This window comes from Lithobates pipiens, unplaced genomic scaffold (genome assembly GCF_037356315.1).
Source record: "Lithobates pipiens isolate NorthernLeopardFrog02 unplaced genomic scaffold, aLitPip1_a1.2 Scaffold_22, whole genome shotgun sequence".
In the NCBI taxonomy this organism is placed as follows: Eukaryota; Metazoa; Chordata; class Amphibia; order Anura; family Ranidae; genus Lithobates; species Lithobates pipiens.
The window spans coordinates 184387467-184407760 of NW_027507784.1; the positions used below are offsets into that span (position 1 = coordinate 184387467).

The window sequence follows — 20294 nt, forward strand, 5'->3', positions numbered from 1 at the left end:
AGAGACTTCGTTTTGTTTAAGCACCCTGTTGGCTGCTAGGCCTGGTGAGAGAAGGACTATCCGATAAGGGTGAGGATCCAGCTGTGAATGGCTATTCTCTGGATTTCCTAATGTGAGAGACTCTTTTTCTATTTGACTTAGTTCCAAGAGTACCTGGACTTTCCTACCTAAACTCTCTAACCCCACTCTGAGAAACTGTGCTCGTTTATTTTTTTTTGCAAATAAAAATCCTTTAAGCGGATCTGGCGTCAGTCTCTGCAGTTCTTGGGCCATCTACCTCGGGAAACCCCTAGGCATACAAGAGGCCAAGAAGGTAACGGTAAGCCCAATTAAATCAGCTGTTCCTTCAGGGATCAGTGCTACATGTGGGGGCTCGAGTCTGGGATTTACCGGGGGTCAGTGCTACATCTACAACCTTTCTAATTAAAAATGATTCAAATATCTTCCAATCATCTATCTATGGTTACTGCACAGCTAAAACGTACTTATGTTAGTTTATACACTGCAGTTTATGTCGTTTAAACCAGTTAGTCTATGCATGATTGTACTACTCATAACAATTTTTCTGAATGGTATCTTAGTTGACCACATTGATTAGCAAGCAAAATGCGGGTCTAAACAAATTAAAAATTGGATAATGAATTTCTGTTAGACAAGTAAGGTTTAACATAAACAAAAAATAGGGATTGTAGAGAGAGAAAAAAAAAAAAACTGTTGTTCCAACCTTGATAGGCACTGAGCAATATGGACCTTCTGTTTATGAGGTTGATTAACAAGCCAGTCCACAGGTGATTAGTAATTTGTCACAAATATCAGTGCATATGTTTTAAGCTGTGATTGTTACAGTTGTGCCTGGAAGCTGGATAACATGCCCTCTTGGTCATGGGATCATTCAGAGCGCATTTACAGGTGCATTTGATCGTCTTCTGCTTTGCTTCAGGCATGTTTCTTTTTTTATAGACTTTTATGAAAATGCAAACTCCGTTTAAAGTGAGTAAAAGCCTGTTGACACAGGCCCTAACAGAGTTCTCCCATACATCAAACAGCACTAGTACTTTAGATTTTACATGTTTTTTTTAATTATTATTTGTAATATCAGCCAGTAATGAAGAACGGAATAATAAATAAAAGCATTAATTACAAATTCTTGAGCCTTTGAGGAAGCAAACATGGAACCTGAATGGAGACAAACATATCCTTTATGGTTTTGCACACAGATGGCTTCGAATTTATATATTCAGTTGTTTTTTTCTTGTGACATATAATGGGACATACTGTATAGCAGTACTCCCACCAACCAAGACAATACAATCAAAATAAAACCCTTTCTGAGGAATCATTAAAAAGTGACAAATAACAGTTTATAATAGCATTTAAACTCTATTAATAAGAAGTCTTGGAATGGGTGAGTTGTCTAATCAACAGGGGTGAAGGTTCCAAGTAGTCTACAATTTACACAACCAGCCTTAGGGCCACTCATGTTGTAAAGTGTTGGGGGTGATGTTATATGTTATAGGATTGCTTGTGCATGACCCTTTTTCTTTGATACGCAGATGTGCTACTGTATATACCGTACACTTTGATGCAAACATCTTTGAAAATAAAGGCATTATAAAAATAAAAAAACAGGGGTGAAGGCATTTATGATAAAACCATATTAATATATGTCACACGTTTAGTGGTTGCTCAGTAAGGGTATTGACTTTGGAGTTTTCATTTTGGTGTATGGTTTCAAAAACTGTACAATATTAGTTTGGAAGGATTTTCTATATTATATATATATATATATATATATATATATATATATATATATATATATATATATATATTAGTATGTGGAAGCTAACATTTTTAAGAAACAACTGGATATTCCTTGGGAATGTCTTTACTCTATATAAGAATGAAGTGTGTGTGACCATGGATGGATGGTAAAGATTGATGAGGAAAAAAAAAAAAAAGTAGGATCTGCATTAATTTACTCTTTCCTTTATGTTACCTGGCAATTAGGTGTTCTGAACCTGAAGAGGGAGAAATATTAGTAAGTTTGGAGCTAGTGTCACATGGGTCACATCCCAAAACAACTGGTAAGAGGGCTCTTAGCAATCCTAACACTAGCAAGTTGGGGCCAGTGTCAAAATCGCCCATGTGACATGTCTCTTACGCTGAAGTAGAGTTAGGTGAACAATGGTGCATAAGAGTCCATAAAATACTTTATCCATAAATATATATGCTCCATGCTTAAAGAACATAGGTAATTCAAAACACTGTAGATGAGTGTCGGCTTCGTTTTTATTAGCTAAATGCAAAATATGCTTTATGGGCTTTTAAACACCTGGATTTTTCACGCTGACTTTGCTATACAAAACCTTTCATATATATATATACTTTGAAAAACTGGTGAAAATATTCTTGTAATGCATCATTAGTGCACCAGTATAAAATGCATTAGGTGAGAAAGGAGCCTTAGGGTTCCATTTATAATGCAAAGGTATGGCCTTACCACAGCAAAACTGCACATTTATAAAACAATGTGCTTTACAAATGTTCTGTATACCCCCCCCCCCCCCCCTTTGCTGTGGGGCTTTAAAGGAAACAGAATCTATAATGAAAAAAAAAAAAACCTAGACAATGGAAATAAGACACTTGACCTGTCAAGTCATGTGACTGCCTGTCTCGTCAGCCAGCGAGAATTCCATTAGACATCCGCAGTTATGAATGGCACGTAAATGCAGGTTGTGGTGTGAAGTGAAGACTGGTATCCAGTGTATAATGATCTTCGTGCTTTGCTATAAATAGGCCAAGTACAATAGATAATAAAACTAGAGACAGACAAAGCATGCAATTATTTTTTAAGTAGCAGGACTTTAGCACGTTCAATCTTCTCTGCTGCAACAGAATCAGCAGTTGAATTGCATTTTGACAGGACCATGTTCATTTCATTTTCATTTTTATGTTCAATGGCAGCTTCTGCAGCTTGTTCCAAATCACTGTTAAATGAAAAAAACTAAATAGTAAGAGAGGTAATAATAAAGTCATGCCTGGAGGTATAGCATGTCATTGCATCAACACATTGAAAAGTGTGCTTTTATAGCTGAACTCCAGGCCTTTATACAATACACATAATGCAGCTTATTCATCAGTAAATCATTAAGTCAAAAAACTTTATTTAATTAGATGTGGATAGAGTAGGAAAGGGTTAAAAACCTTGGTTTAATTTTTGTTGTCTACCATTGGGGAAATTTCCTTCACTTTCTGTCCCAGAGAAACAGGAAGTTAGAGGAAATCTCCTCTTAGAGAGTTGCCCCTCAAAAAAGTTCCCATTGGAAGCTATCCCCTTACCTCTTGCTTTGGGGACAACTCAAATACAAATAGAGGGGGCAAATGCCATCAATGGTGATGCATCAATTAAAATGCATGTTTAACCTTTTCCCACTATATCTAAATGTAACTGTACGAATTAAATGAATCTGACTTGGTAACAGCCTACGAAGCAGCTCTCTGACAGAAAGAGGGGAAGAGTGTTCTATAAGCAAATAGGCTTAAAAAAATCTGCCGATAGGAATATAGAACAAAATAAGCAGAGGGATGACCTCATAACTGCTGCTTTGTCCCTGTCCAATCAGCCAAACTGGGGGAGTAGAGAGGACTGTATACCTTACTGTAACTGGTGTTATCCATCTAGCTGTGTGAGAAGATAGGAGTGAGAACTCAGAAAAGGATGAAAGGAAATTCTAATTCTTTTGTAGATAAAACCAACCCCCATATACAATATGTATTTCATCTGTGAAGTTGTATGCCTAGAGTTCAGTTCTGCTTTAATATGTTAAATATCATATTTGTATACAACTGGTCCAAAAAACAACAGGGGTAAAAAGACCCAAGTAAAGAGTACCGCTGTGAGTACCTTGCAGCCAAAAGCTGCATCAGCAGAAGATTGTACATTCACTTGGTAAAGAAAGTATGAATAGAAGACTAGGTAGAGGCCTTACACAGTTGGGCTACGCAGGCTTGGTGCCAAAATATCCAGGAAGCTTCCACCAATCTGTTGGAATGAGTATGTGGCAGCGCAGGAGAAGGTTTTTGCTTAAAGTTATTGTAAAGGCTTTTTTTGTGCTAAAATAAAAAAAAGATGTACGCAGCCCCTTACTTCCGGTTCAGGAGTCGTCGTTCCCGCCAGTGTTGTCCACTCTTTCTTCATCTTGGTGGTCACATAGCAAGTCGTGTGCCATTAGGTATCTATGCAGTCCATAGACAGACACACACACACTGCAGGTCGTCCACGCTCCCCCACTCCCTACTCACACGGTGCTGCAGTCAGGACAGTGCTGGAGCGTAAGTGGAGTCCGGCAAGTGTTAAGGGATGGGGGGGGGGGGGGGCAGGTATTGGAAGTTTTTTTTTTTTTAACTCAATGCAGGGAACGTATTTTCTCTGCATTTAGGGAAAAAACCTTTTGAGTTTAGAACCACTTGAATAGTGTAAGCTGTTGCAATCAAGTTTCTTATCCACTATACAATGGTGGATTTTGAAGCAGAGTGCCCCCTGCGAGGCCCAGAGGAGAGAACAAGCAGAATCTGTTTGTCTGATGGAACAGTAGCTTTGAGATATACTCTAATGACTCTGTCCAGCCAATGTTGAGACAGTTCCTGGATGGTTCAGAGTAAGGTCAAGGATGGCACCTCAATGTCCTCATTGAGATGGAATGATGAAACCACCTTTGGAAGAAAGGATGATCTTGAGCATAAGACAACCTTGTTGTTGTTGTTGAGGATAGGGTCTTTAAAGGAAAGGGCTGCCAGTTCATAAACTCGCCTGACAGACATTAAAGTTACCACTAAAGCTACTTTGCTGGCAAGAACCTCAAGGAATATTCCTGATGGACCCAAAGGGTGGTTTCTTCTAGGCAGAGAGAACCAAATCAAGGTCCCAGGGTAGGGAGGGGTGCTGCAAGGGGGGCAGGATACGAGAAACAGCATAAGTGAAGGGAGTGTGAAGCCAGAGGCCTCTAAAAAAGAATGGATAAGGCAAATGCCTATATAGAGAAAACGAAAGTGGAGGGCAAATGGCTATGTAGCCAAAGGAAGTAATACCCTAAACAGACACTGCTTACCTATTAGGGTAGTGTCACTCTGGCCCCTATGCAGCATATAAACTGAATGAAATGGAAAGAAATGGGAGATGAGAATACAGTCTGTAGAACACCATTCAAAAGAAGAGCTTCAAGTATATTCCAAGTCCGATGGGCTGCTTTGTTCCAAAAATGGGCAAGTATCAAAGTTCCACAGTAGTAGCTCATTTATGTATAAGCATGTCAAACCCACTTAAGTTCCTAGGGTGTTAAATGTGTTGTGATGAAACAATATGTGGGAAATCTTCAGGATTCCTCTCACCATCAATGCTCAATGGAATAGTCAATCATTGATGAGAGGGAGTACCACTCATAAACCTATACTGCAAAGAAGTCTTCTGTGTTGGTAAACACCACCAGTCACCTATAATGCCATACATGTAAGGTGAATGAACAAATAGCAGATTGGCTTACAGTGCCTGAGTAGTGTACAACCATTATCCATACAGAACATAAACTCCCTAGAGCAGCATAACAGTCCCGATAGCAGGGCAGTAGATTTTAGTACATTACCCTCGTTGATTAATGCGCCTAGACAGTTCACTCCTCTGTGCACTTGGTTCTCTAGGTGTAGGTGGATCGATATTCCATACCTACTGATGGTTCTGCCAAAAGCAGCCTTGTGTTGCTGGCCAAACGTTCCCCGGTCTCCAAGGGCACTTTACCATCCCTGGCTGACACTGGCTCCCTTCCGGGACATGTTGAACATGGAGTATGCTATTTGTTCATTCACCTTACATGTATGGCTGTGTAGCCGACTGGTGGCGCTTACGTACACAGAGGACTTATATGCAGTATCGGTTTATGAGTGGTACTCCCTCTAATTAGTGATTGACTATTCCATTGAGTGTTGATGGTGAGAGGAATCATGAATATTTTCCACATATTGTTTCACTACAACACAGTTTACACCCTGGGAACCTAGGCTGATCTGATGTGGTTATACATAAATGAGCTACTACTGCAGAACTGTGATACCCATTTTTGGAACTAAGCAGCCCTTCGGGCCTAGAATACACTTGGGGCAATTGGCTCTTTTTTTGAATGGTGTTCTACAGACTGTATTCAGTTCCCACTTCTTTCCATTCCCCCCCAATCGCCTTTCTTTTTCCCTACCCTCCAGTGGCTCGAGCACCCAGGGACCTCTGTACAAGTGGATAAACCATATAACACATACAGGGAATTTCTAGTTGGTCACGCAGCTTGTTGCTGCAGTTCAGCCACTTGTACATGGAATATCTGGCGTCTGGACAATTGTCGGTTATACATGTTATGTGTTTATGTCATTGTTTTTTGATTTTTGTTTTATGTTACAGTTGCTACATTTGCAGGGTCAACTTGTGAAGTGACCATTTGGCATACACCATACACAAGCCTGTTACTTCATTAACCTTTTTTTCTTTAGAGAAGAAGATCTACATGATCATTTTATTAACCACTTACTGGGCCCCGCTTACTGGGCACTTAAACCCCCTTCCTGCCCAGACCAATTTTCAGCATTCAACACTGTCACTCTTTGAATGACAATTGCGCGGTCATGCTACAGTGTACCCAAATTACATTTTTATAATTTTTTTTCACACAGATAGAGCTTTATTTTGGTGGTATTTAATTGCTGCCGGGTTTTTTATTTTTTGCTAAATAAAACAAAAAAGGACCAAAAATTCTGAAAAAAAATTAAAACTATTTCATAGTTTGTTATAAATTTTTGAAAACAGGTAATTTTTCTCCTTCACTGATGTGTGCTGATGAGGCTGCGCTGATGGGCAATGATGGGTGGCACTAATAGGTGAAACTGATAAGCAGCACTGATCGGTGGCACTGATGAGACACTGATGGGCATTGATTGTCAGCACTGGTGGGCATTAATGGGTGGCACTGTGGGCACTGGTAGGTGGCACTGGTGGGTACTGATAGGTGCCACTGGTAGATGGCACAGTGGGCACTGGCAGCTGACACTGGTGGGCACAGAAAATGCTTTTTTTTTTCTCCAAAAAATACAGATTACAGAGCTTCTGTTGACATCAAGTGACCAGCCGTCATTGGCTGACAGCTAATCACATGGTAAGGGGCCAGGATCGACCCCTTACTCAGATCTGTGATCAGCCAAGTCTCAGAACCCGCAGGGGAGCACAAACATAGCTTGCTCGGGAGGACGTCCATGGATGCCCTCCTGGCAATTAAGGCCTGCACTCTAGCCATCTTTTGGCTATAAAGTGGGTGGCAAGTAGGTAAGCACTTGCCGTCCACTCTATAGGCAAATGACGGCTGCAAAGTGGTTTCAAAATCCTGACTGGGCGTCATATGACGTCCTCGGGATTTTGAGCCACTGCGCGCCCCTGGGGGCGTGCATCGCAGCGATCGTTGTTGCCGGGTGTCAGTCTGACACCCCACAACTACGATCTCAGTAAAGAGTCTCAGACGGAGACTCTTTACCACGTGATCAGCTGTGTCCAATCAGGGCTGATCACAGTGTAAATAGGAAGAGCCGTTGATCGGCTTTTCTTCACTCGCGTCTGTCAGGGGGGGTCTGTGCTGATCGATCATCAGGGCAGCCCCCCCGAGAATGCCCACACTGGACCACCAGGGACGCCAGCAGACCACCAAGGATGTCCAGCACCAGGTATGCCACCCCAGACCACCAGGGATGCCAGTCAGCCCCACAATGGATGCCAATTAGTGCCCACAATGGGCATCACTGATTGGCATGCATTATCGTTTGGCACTGATTGGCATCCATCAGCACAAAACAATACAATACAATGCCGCCTATCAGTGTCCACCCGTGCCACCTATCAGTGCCCGTCCATGCCGCCTATCAGTGCCCATCCGTGCCACCTATCAGTGCCCATCCATGCCCATCTGTGCAGCCTATCCATGCCCATTCATGCCACCTATCCATGCCCATTCATGCCACCTATCAGTGCCAATTTGTGCCACCTATCAGTGTCCATCCGTGTTGCCCATCAGTGCCACATATCAATGCCCATCAGTGAAGGAGAAAACGTACTTATTTACAAAGTTTTGAAACTGAAACAAAAAAAAACTTTTTTTTTCAAAATTTTCGGTCTTTTATTTGTTTAGCAAAAAATAAAAACCGTAGAGGTGATCAAATACCACCAAAAAAAAGCTCTATTTGTGGGAAAAAATTTATTTGGGTACAGTGTAGCACGACTGCGCAATTGTCAGTCAAAGTGCGACAGCGCTGAAAGCTCAAAATTGGTCTTGGCAGGAAGGTGTTTAATTGCCTGGTATTGAGGTGGTTAATAATAAAAATATATTTTTGTAAAGACGAACACTATAACTTGTGTCACTCATGTGGCCATCTTTTTTTTCTCCACAACTCTTTGTAGAGATATTTTTTGTTTATATAAGGTACCTGCCCTTTAAGGGTGCTTACAGGAAAGTCCTGGTTAAGACCTGATTGCGGGAAGGCCAGAAAGTGAGGCACAGCGTAATCTATTTGAATAAATTGACTGCGTTCACACCAGGCAAAATAAGATTTCCAGGTATGAAAATAGAGTTCCCTTGAAGTGGCTTTTCTTCCTTTCAGCAAGGTAGGAATCATAGAATCAAAAATCCCTCTCTTTCAAGACCTGGGTTTCAACAGCTAAAGCCAGAGACTGAGAGACATAGGATGGTATAGAGGACCTTAAGATAGCAGATCTGGCCTGTTGGGAAAGGGTTAGGGAGTTGTCTGCTAGAAGTCTGAGTATGTCAGTGTACCAAGTTCTTCTGGGCCAGTTTGGTATAATTAGAATCACTACTTTTCCACCTTGCCCTATTTTGTGTGGCAGGCAGGGCAGAATTTGCAGTGGAAGGCATAAATTAGCCTGACCTGAGACAAATTATTAAGACATTCTAGGCTAGGGCGAAGGAATCCTTGGTTCTGGCATCAAACAGACGTAGCTTGTTGAAGGATCCATAATCTCATACAAGGTTGAAGACACCTGGATCAAGAGACCATTCCCCTTGTTCCAGATGTGGCGGCTAAGATAATCTGCCTTCCAACTGTCCACTCTTGGGATGTGGATATCAGAAATCGCTGTAAAGTGAGTTTCTGTACACGAGAGAATCTGGTTTGTTTCCTTCAAGGCAGCCAGTCTCCTTGTGACCCCTTGATTTTTGATATATGCAACGTGTTGGCATTTTCTCCCTGCACCTGAATTAGAGGTGTCCAGTGCTGCAGGGGCCACCTGACTGCTCTGAGCTCAAAGATGTTGAGAGGAGCTTGGCTTCCTCTTGACCATGTTAAGCATTATATAACACTCATTCCCCAGCCTTGCATCTTTTAAGGACTTTACAGTGGCAGGGGAGGAAGGACCTCCCCACTGTTGTGAGGTGGAGTGGTGATCCATCAAGAGGACGACATTCTTCCTTGGTTGGAAAGAAGCATGGGTAACTTGAGGGTAATAGTCTGCTTTGTCTATGGCAACAAAATGTTTTGTTGAATAATTTAAAACTCTAAAGCAGAATCTCAATGTGGAATTTTTCTTGCATCTTAGTTCTCGAGCATCAGCTCTTAGAAAAAGGTTTTTCTTTTCTGGAAGACTTTCACTTAAAAGACCCAATAATTTCAGGTGAAGAGAAGGTTGGAGAGCAGATTTGTTTTAAACTGATCTGCCAGCCGAAGGCCTGTAACAGTTGAATTGTTTTCTGCACCTTTTCTGACAACAGACCAGGGTATGAGTCCTTCAGTTCATCTACATAGCCTGTGACCTAAATACCCTGGGTTCTGAGCAGGGTCAGCAGTGGTGATAAGACTTTTGTAAACACTCTGGGAGCAAAGGATAGGTCAAAGGACAGTGCGATAAACTGGGAGTAATTGCCAGCCACTGCAAGCTCAGAAAGCACTGATAAAGGTGGTTTAATGGGAACATGCAGATAAGCATCTTGGATATCCTCTAATGCCAAATATTTCCCTATCTCAATTACGGACCTTGCAGATTTGGAATTTGAAGGAATCTGTTGAGGGAATTTAGATCCAAAATAGGGCAGATATACCTGTTGGGCTTTGGTATCATGAACAAGTTTGAGTAGAATCTTTTGAATCTATCGTGTTATGTGGTACTGGCAAAATTATTCCCTGGTACAAGAAGGGGTTCAGGGCATAAGTGTCACAGCAGACCTGTGATAATTCTCCTGGCCTAGGGTGCCCTCGCTGCCCACCCTTATGTGCCCTAGGAACTGCCAAGTAGAGAAAGAATTTCTCTATTTAAAGAACCAGAAATAAACTTCATTCTTCAAAATAATTCAAAATTCTTCACAATAATTTAAAATGTTCTAGCAGCCAACAATATGGACACTGCCTGTCCATAAATAAGGCAAATTAAAAGGCTTAGGATTTTTAGGCATGCCAACAAACCAATTCCTAATATTTCAACCAAGTGGTGTTTAGGAGTAGATAGCTGAACTCCTGTATTACATTTTTAATATAATGTAAATAACCCACTAAGTAATAATATAGATCTGGTGATGTAAGAGTTTATTAGGGCTCCTGCGCTGTATATAGAATCCAAAATGGTGGTTTGTCTAATTAACTGGATGCTGCAAGCACTTGCATGAGACACACTCTCATGTAAATTAAATAAATAGGGGCGGCACAGTGGTGTAGTGGTTAGCACTCTCACCTAGCAGTAAAAAGGGTCATTGGTTCAAATCCCAACCACGACACTACCTGCCTGGAGTTTACATGTTCTCCCTGTGCCTGCGTGGGTTTCCTCCGGGTACTCCGGTTTTCTCCCACACTCCAAAGACATGCAGGTAGGTTAATTGGCTTCTGTCCAAAATTGACCCTAGTATATGAATGGGGACTTTAGATTGTGGGCTCCTTGAGGGTAGGGACCAATGTGAGTGTGTAATGTACAGGGATAGGGATAGACACTCACTCAGGTTGAACTGGATGGACTGGTGTCTTTATTCAACCTTACTAACTATGAAATAAAGAAAATAGTGCTGCACTCCCAAGGTGAAGTAAAAAGAAATAAAAAAACTGGTAAAAAAAACCCTTGTCCCACAAATTTAATATATGTGACCTTATAGCACGTGGTCTAATCAGATCCACTCGGGACTAGCCCAAAAAAACATATATATAAAATCTTCATATATGTATATCTAAAAACCAAGTCAAATACATATCAACATATTAGTGAAGTGCCCAAACAGCACATATTATATGTGACGTAGTCCAATATCAAGAGGACTACCCCCAACTAAAGTGCTCAAGTGTATATATATATATATGAAATCACATAAAACCAATATATATATGCATAAAACAATTAATCCATGAACAACGAAGTATCATGTGTGATGAAATATAAAAGGTGATCAAACACATTAAAGTGCTGAGTGCATATGATGAACAAAACCAAAAAAACACACACAATAGTCCAACTGAGTGAATATTGCAGTGAAGATATCAGATGCAATAATAAAGTGACTTAGTGCTTGCAACGTGCAAAAAAACTCTTTCTCCACTTCAGTGATTCCACGTGTTTGCTAGGCACACCAGGTAATTACCTCACCGCTGTAAGGTATACAGCATATATGTAGCCTTTTCAGAGACACACAGGGAATCAGGAGGGGGACTTCAAATACCCATACTGTTGTCACCATCCCTATAACTGCTCCGTAGGTGGATTCGAATATTGCTCAAGAAATAGATATGAAGGCGACCATAGTGTAGTAAATTTTTAAATAACAGATTTATTAAACAATTAAAACTATTCACAAACAGCAAAGGTTAGTCACACAATAACAGCAGACTACGAGCGAACCGCTCGGGTGTAGGCGTCACTTCCGGTCTCCGTATCCTATGCGTTACGTCACTTCCTGTGACTTCAACTGGGATGCCACATTGTTTTTTTTGGTTTTGTTCATCATATGCACTCAGCACTTTAATGTGTTTGATCACCTTTTATATTTCACCACGCATGATACTTCGTTGTTCATAGATTATTTGTTTTATGCATATATATATTGGTTTTATGTGATTTCATATATATATATATATATATATATATATATATATATATACACTTGAGCACTTTAGTTGGGGGTAGTCCTCTTGATATTGGACTACGTCACGTATAATATGTGCTGTTTGGGCACTTCACTAATATGTTGATATGTATCTGACTTGGTTTTTAGATATACATATATGAAGATTTTATATATTTTTTTTTTTGGGCTAGTCCCGAGTGGATCTGATTAGACCAAGTGCTATAAGGTCACATATATTAAATTTGTGGGACAAGGGTTTTTTTACCACAGTTTTTTATCACTTTACTTCACCTTGGGAGCGCAGATCTGGTGATGCGATTTCAAAAATTCTCTTCAGATCTTTGTGGTTTACCAGCTGTAGTTTTTCAGCTAAAAATGGGTCACAAGAGTACAGAACGAACTGCACTCCTGTGATCCACAGGAGAAGTATAGCCACAATAGCTTTGATCATGCTTCTTCTTTAAAGGTGAACTTTACTAAGTGTTTTAAAAATTAAAAGTAAGCAGCTACAAATACTGTAGCTGCTGACATCTAAACATCATTCCATGGATTCCAGAGCTGTATTCCTGCAGCCATTTCTTCTCACCGCTGAGGGTAACCAGACCAACCACCTTGGATTTGTGAGCTAGCTTTGACATACTGATGTATGCTTTAGATTGTGTGGTGCAGGCAAGCTCATTTTGCAGCCTCCCCTGGAGAAGGGGGTAGGACGAGCATGGGGGTGTTATCCTTGCCTAGGTGAGGATTGAGGGAGTGGGTACCGACATAAAATGGTTTTGCCCCCATTCCCCTTCTCCCCCACAAAAAAAAAATGCAACTCGGTTACAGGCTGGGGATTGAAGTTCTGCTTCAAAGGCTAAGTTCCTCTTTTTTTTTTCTTTTAAATTCCAGCTCCTCCATGTACCAATTTAGCATAATGTACTTTTGCAAAAAAAAAAAAAAAAAAAAAAAACAGCTTTCCATTTATTCTACACATGCTTACCTCACTCTCTTCATGGCGGTTTAAAAACACTCATCTATTACTTCTGCCTTACTTCCTGGATAGACTTTAGGTCATGACACAGTAAGGAGTTTACCAGCTGATCTCATTAGCACACACCCTGCATCATCTACCTTGCTGAAGGTAGATGATGCAGGGTGTGTGCTAATGAGATCAGCTGGTAAATTCCTTCCTGTGTCATGACCTAAAGTTTGCCCAGGAAGTAAGGCAGAAAGAAGTAATCAATACGTGTTTTTGAACAGCCATGAAGAGAGTGAGGTAAGTGTGTGTAAAATAAATGGAAATCCATTAATGCTATATGGGTACATAGGGGAGCTGGAATTTAGGGGAAAAAAAGGTGAACTTAGACAGAAAAGGAAAAATGTCCTTGAAGGCTATGTCATTTTCTTATTACTTAGAGGCATCTATACAATAAAGTAATCCTGTGCAAATATGGCAAATTAATGCTTGTTGAGAGCACAAATGCAAGACCCAGGATTTCTGACTTCCTCTTACGTCCCTGGCTGCCAGGCAAAAAACAAATTGCATTACTCAGAATGCATTTTAGGCCAAAGATTTAAAAAAAGAAAATACATCTTAGGAAAGCACGTCTTAATTAGTGCAAGTTTTCTCTACTATATTGGCTACTGGTCTTTCTATATTGTACCCAGTTAGTGAGCATGCAAAGGAGAATCTTTAGCTAGTGGTTACTATCATTAATTTGGCAGCCTGCATCAAAAATATTTTCCAGTAACCACAGAAACAATGTAACCAAGTGGCAAGTTCTGCAAGACACCCTTACCATACCTTATTTGAAACTAGGTTAAAGAAAAAACAAACAAAATGGTAAAAGTAAAAAATGGGGTAACGTGCTCCTAATGTACGTACTTCCCCGATGATCTTACCCAGTTAAAAGAAGAGCCTTGACTCTCTGTTCAGGGTTAACACGAGCAATATATTTCTTTGCTTCTGACTTGTTTTTTTCCTTCATACAAGTTTCAACAAACGGCTGAAAGAAATAATGAAAATTAGGTTATTTGCTAACCCACTACTTATCGTTCCCATGAAGAACACTGGAATTCTATTACAGTTGGGTTATACTGCCACTTACAGAAGGTTGGGGCACTGAAAAAAAAAAGTTGTAAGCCAGCCCCTGTAAAACCCTTCCACTACCAAACATGCCTAAGTTTTTTGTTAGTGTCCTAGGGGTTTGGACGCATTTTTTTTCCACTTCGCTGAACAGGTCGAACTTCTTGATACCCTTCTAACCCTTGTTACATTAATCTAGATTTTGCTACACTGCTGGGTTTTTTTTTCTTGGTGATTTCAATCAGGATTTCTTACTGTACTACTGCTTGAGCTGGTCTCTACATAGCAGCTATCCAGATCAGCTCTTCAGGACTACCTTTGGAGATTGTACTCGGACCCTGGTGGACTGGACATGTGGGCACCAGGCTCTGCATTGTGCCGCTTTCCAGACCCGAGTGTACTGTACTAGCTAGCTCTTTTGAGAGAGCCTAAAAATTGGTGATCTCTTCCCACTGTAAATGTACCGTTTATCCACATTAACAGGTGCACCACCTAATGGGTAAGAGGTGCTCTCATCTTTCAGAATTTTACTGACAGCTGAGCTCCCTCCTCGGATCCTAGTTTTACCTGAATGGAGCGGCTACTTCATCCTATATTGGCACTGACCTTAATCTGCCAAATCATATCAGAATGAAAAGGTCCTTGGGTCATTAAGCGATTGGATTGACTATCTATGGCCTTGCACTTCAATTGTGATGCCTTTTCGCAAGCATCAAAGCTTGAGTCATGAATGAGACTGACATTTATACAAATGCATAGAACACTCTGGCTGCATGTTTGGGGATGCCAATGGGAACATCTGACTCAATTGCCCTTTGAGGGACATCATCTCTTCAAACTAGTTTAGGACACATTCACTAGAAATGTCACTGGCGAATGGGGCATGCTACTGCCTCAACGCAGGTCTGTGGAGAGTTTTGGGAAACACCCTTCATCTTCCACTGCAGCCCTTGCACACAGGTGTGTTTCTCCCTTACATCACTGGTATTGTCACCACAGGTCTTGTAAGCACTCTGATAACCCATATGCATGAAGGCGAGCCCCTCATTTCAAGTGGGGGGGGGGGGCTGTTCATTCAGTTGGGTTCAGTTGCAGCAGTAACATGTTACATCCTACACCCTGAATACGGGTGTAACATGTTATAAAAGGTGAACTTACCCTTTAAAGGGTGTTATTTTGTCTACTCATAGGGATGTTATGTTGTAAGGGCTCTTAGAACTTTGGGTTGCCTGTTCAGGTTTCCGCATTATGAAACTGCTTTTTTCTTTCTTTTTTTCAAAGCTTACGAGCATAATACTTGGTCCCTCCCTCTTATTTTGACTGGCTGCTTTTTTTCTTTTGGCCTTTTTATATTGTCCAAATTTCAATTTAGGGATTTGCTTTTTCCTGGGTTTGGGTACAGTGAGTAGTTTCTTTTTCTATTGATCTTCTAATTTGTTGGTCTGCAATTCCATCCTGTTTTTGGTCATGTGTCAGCCACCAGTTGTTGGACAGTGGTAACTGGCTCTCCAGTTCTCGCTAGCAGGGGGCCCTTAGCTCCTTTAATCTGGCATTTCCCTTGGTGGTGGTTTGCTTTTCCTGTTCTGAAACATCAGGTTAATTCTCTGTCCTCCCTTCTTGCACAGGGCTACTCCCAATCTATCCTTGATTCAGAAGTTGGTTTGTTCACATACAGTGCCTTGCAAAAGTATCCCCCCCCCCCCCCCGGAATTCTTTGCCTCACAACCTGGACTTAACATGGATTGTTTGAGGATTTGCATAAGTTTCATTTACAGAACATGCCCACAACTTTGAAGATTTAAAATTTTTTTTATTGTGAAGCAAATAACAAATAGGACAAAATAACAGAAAAAGTCAATGTGCATAACTATTCACCCCCCTAAAGTCAATACTTTGTAGAGCCACCTTTTGCGGCTATCACAGCTCCAAGTCACTTTGGATAAGTCTCTATGAGCTTGCCACATCTTACCACTGGGATTTTTGCCCATTCCTCCTTGCAAAACTGCTCCAGCTCCTTTCCTTCAAGTTGGATGGTTTGCACTTTTTAACAGCAATCTATAAGTCTGACCAAAGGTTTTCTATTGAATTGAGGTCTGGGCTTTGACTAGGCCATTCCAACACATTAACATGTTTCCCCTTAAACCACTCAAGTGTTGCTTTAGCAGTGTTTGGGGTCATTGTCCTGTTGGAATATGAACCTTCATCCTAGCCTCAAATCACACACAGGGAGGTACAGGGTTTGCTCAAAAATAGCCCTGTATTACCAGTTTCCCAGTCCTGCCTGCTGAAAAACTTCACCACAGCATGATGCTGCCACCACCATGTTTCACTGTAGGGATGATGTTCTTTGGGTGATGTGATGTGTTGGGTTTGCGCCAGACATAGCGTTTTCTTAAATGTAAAATTTTAGTCTCATCAAACCAGAGCACCTTCCTCCATACATTTTGGGAGTCTCCCACATGCATTTTCACAAACTAAAAATGTGCCATTTTGGTTTTTGCTGAAAGTAATGGCTTTCTTCTGGCCACTCTGCCATAAAACCCAACTCCATGGAGCGTACGGCTTATTGTCTTCCTATGTATAGATATTCCAGTTGCTGCTGTGGAACTCTGCAGCTCCTCCAGGGTTACCTTAGGTCTCTGTGCTGCCTCTCTGATTAATGCACTCTTTGCCTGGTCTGTGAGTTTTGGTGTACGGCCGTCTCTTGGCAGGTTTGCAGTTGTGCCATGTTCTTTCCATTTGGTTATGATATATTTGATGGTGCTCCTAGGAATCAAAGATTTGGATTTTTTTTATAACCTAAACCTGACTTGTACTTCTCAACAACCTTGTCCCTTGTTTGGAGAGTTCTTTGGTCTTCATAGCAGTGTTTGGTTAGTGGTGCCTCTTGCTTAGGTGTTACAGCCTCTGGGGACTTTCAAAAAAGGTATGTATCTGTAGTGACAGATCATGTGACACTTAGATTGCACACAGGTAGAAATAATTAATTATGTGACTTCTGAAGGTAATTGGTTGCACCAGAGCTTTTAATGGGCTTCATAACAAAGGGGGTGAATACATACGCCCATGCCATTATCAGTTTTTTTTATTTCTGAAAAATTGTTTTATGTATTTTTTTTTTTTTACTTCGCCTATTAGACTATTGTGTTCTGATCCATCACATATAATTCAGATTAAAAAAAAAAATGTAACTAAAGGCTGTAATGTAACAAAATAGGCAAAAAGCCAAGGGGGGGGGGGGGGATACTTTTGCAAGGCACTGTACCACTGACATGTGATAGTCCTTAATTTTTATTGGTTTTATCAGTTCACACCTTAGTTGAAACTGTTTTTTGATATCTCCACTGTAAAATAAGTCCTGTGTCTCTCAACAGACAAGAAAAGAAAATAAGATTTTTCTACTTACTGCATAATCTTGAGGTACACAGGTCTCATCCCTCTGTGTGTTTTTCTGTTTTGCTTTCTCACAAAACGGAGGCATTGTGGGTAAAGGAAGGGTTAAATGCGGACTGACTTACAAGGTTTTCTCTGTGTCCTAATCCCCTATAGGCAGAAGCAGACTGTAACAGAATTCCATTACCCCTCAATGGACTACAAGTCAAATAGTTTTCAAAATTCACCCTCACGCACCACAAGCATGCGTGTGCATGTACGCACATACATACTGCATAAATATTTATAGTCTATGAAAAAATTCAGAATTTCAGGCTTCCTGAGACATTGTGAAACGTAAAACAGTTTTGCAAAGTTAGCAGTATTTATGTTCAGGGCCTGGCAAGGCTTATTTAAGCAAACGTTGTGCAGTGCCATGCAGAGCTGCACAGTGAAGACCCCAGAAAGAGACTGAATGTATTTTGCTATGTTGGTTATACTGAGGGGAAAGCTGTAAAGGAAAACATCACTAAAAGTAAAGATGCTTTTTTAACCACTTGCTGACCAGCCACCGTCATTATACTGCGGCAGGTCGGCATGATCCTGCAAACCGTCGTAGCTATACATCGGCCCCTTTAAGTGGGATAGCAGGTGCGCGTGTGCCCGCTGCACAGCAGGGAGTGCCGATGCTCGTGATGGCCACGAGCGATCGCGGGCACGAGAGGCAGAACAGTGATGTGTGTGTGTGTGTGTGTGTGTATAAACAGGGACGTGTGTGTGTGTGTGTGTGTGTGTGTGTGTGTGTGTGTGTGTGTGTGTGTGTGTGTGTGTGTGTGTAAAAATGTCCAATATGTCCGCCATAATGTCGCAGTCTCGATACAAATCGCTGCCATTACTAGTAAAAAAGTTAAAATGCCATAAATCTATCACTTATTTGTTAGATGCTATAACTTTGGCGAAAACCAATCAATATATGCTTTTTGTGATTTTTATTTACCAAAAATATGTTGAAGAATACATATCGGCCTAAACTGAGGAAGAAATTAGCTTTTTTTTAAAAAAAGAATTGGGGCTATTGATTACAGCAAAAAGTACAAAATAAATTTATTTTTCCTACAGCTTACCTGCAAAATCCTTTTCTTGGAGTACATCACAGGACACAGCGTGCCATAATAATGACTATCTAGGTTATACGTCACCTATAGGTGAATGGACACTGGCAACCAATAGACAGGCAGTTCCTCCCATATAACCCCTCCCATACAGGAAGTACCTCAGTTTTTGTAGCAAACAGTGAAGATCCCAGAAAAGAGGCGAGGGACCTCTGTGTCCCGTGATGTACTCCAAGAAAAGGATTTTAGAGGTAAGCTGTAGGAAATATTATACTTTATCGTACATCACGGGACACAGAGCACCATAATAATGACTATATGGGATGTCCTAAAGCAATGCCCCTGAGGAGAGAGAGACACCATTATAGAAATTGCCACCAAAGGAGGACCTACTCCATAGGCATCATTGATAAACTGGCAGTTCCACTGCTAAATATTGTATCTGGATGCCACCTAGTCTTCCTGGGCTCTTCTGGTAGCACAACCAGGATTCCTGACTTGTGACAACTTAAGTAGACCCTGAGTGCGTGAACTACCTCTAGAGTAGGTAGCGAACTTTCTCACACTGTCCTGATTCAAGTGCAAAAACTAGAAACCACTTTAGGCAATAAAAAATGGATGAGGATGCAACATCACCTTGTGATGCGAGAGCAAGAATGGCTTCTTGCATGAAAGAGCCGCCAATACTGACACTCCACTTTGTGAGAAGCCACCTTCTGAGATAAAAGGACCGACAGAATCCCTTGATTGTTTCAAATAGTGGCCTCTGCAAGGTCAAGACCAATTCAAGTCCCAAGGACACAAGAATGACCTGACAGGCAAGACTGTCCAAGTTACCTGCTGTATGAGGTATGGAAAAAAAGGAGTGAGAAACAAGGACCCCTGGAAAAACATGGATAGGGACAAACCCTGACCCTTATTGGTACTTAAAGCCAAACTCCTTTCTTCTACTGATTGGAGAAAGAAAGTGAAAACCTCCCACCCACATATTTTTGCGGGTGCCACTTCTTGGCTTCACGCCAGGCAAAAAAAAATTTTTTTTTTTCAAGTCCTGTAATTGAAGTTCCCCAAAGCTGGCTTCCAGGGGCTCAACAGTGCTGAGATACAGGACTCAAGACCATCAGGTCCTGTTGGACTGGGAGTGTCCAAAGGACTAACCCCTGCAAGACCCACTATGTCTGTGTAGCAAGCCCCCCTGGGCTAATTCGACCAACACTAATATCAGCGTTACCCCCTTACGGATTCTTCATAAAAGATGTGGCAAAATCCGAAACAGGGAAAGAAAGCGTCAAATAAGGGAGAACCAGACCTTAAAGGTATTACCAGTATATGCACCACCATTGGCAGTGGGACTCATGTCTAGGAAACACCTGTCCCAACTGTTGTAGTACTTGGAATATAGTAGATTTCCCTGCAGAGTTCCCCTTGCCAGTATCCTATACCTGAAATATGTATTGGCGATGGAGACAGCACTTGTACTGTCCCAGACAGAATGTGGTACACCTCCCTGAGTCGCATGACCTCTGGTGCTGCCCTGGTGGTTGATATATGTATATATATGCCTACAGAGGCATTTCCAGATTGAACCCACAACAGGTTTGTCCTATAACC

General features: G+C 41.2%; 1 protein-coding gene across 2 annotated transcripts in view; it reads right to left on the reverse strand.

Annotated features, from left to right (window-relative positions):
• Window positions 1–1055: 1055 nt before the first annotated feature.
• The window catches only part of VPS16 (VPS16 core subunit of CORVET and HOPS complexes), a 315475-nt gene continuing 296236 nt past the window's right edge, over window positions 1056–20294 (reverse strand). For both annotated transcript variants that reach the window (XM_077448719.1, XM_077448718.1), the window contains exons 23-24: window positions 14016–14119; window positions 1056–2987 (exon numbers count right to left, since the gene is read on the reverse strand). In XM_077448719.1, the coding sequence (XP_077304845.1) occupies window positions 2843–2987; window positions 14016–14119 (249 nt within the window). In that variant the 3' untranslated portion in view covers window positions 1056–2842. The remainder of the gene's footprint in view (window positions 2988–14015; window positions 14120–20294) is intronic.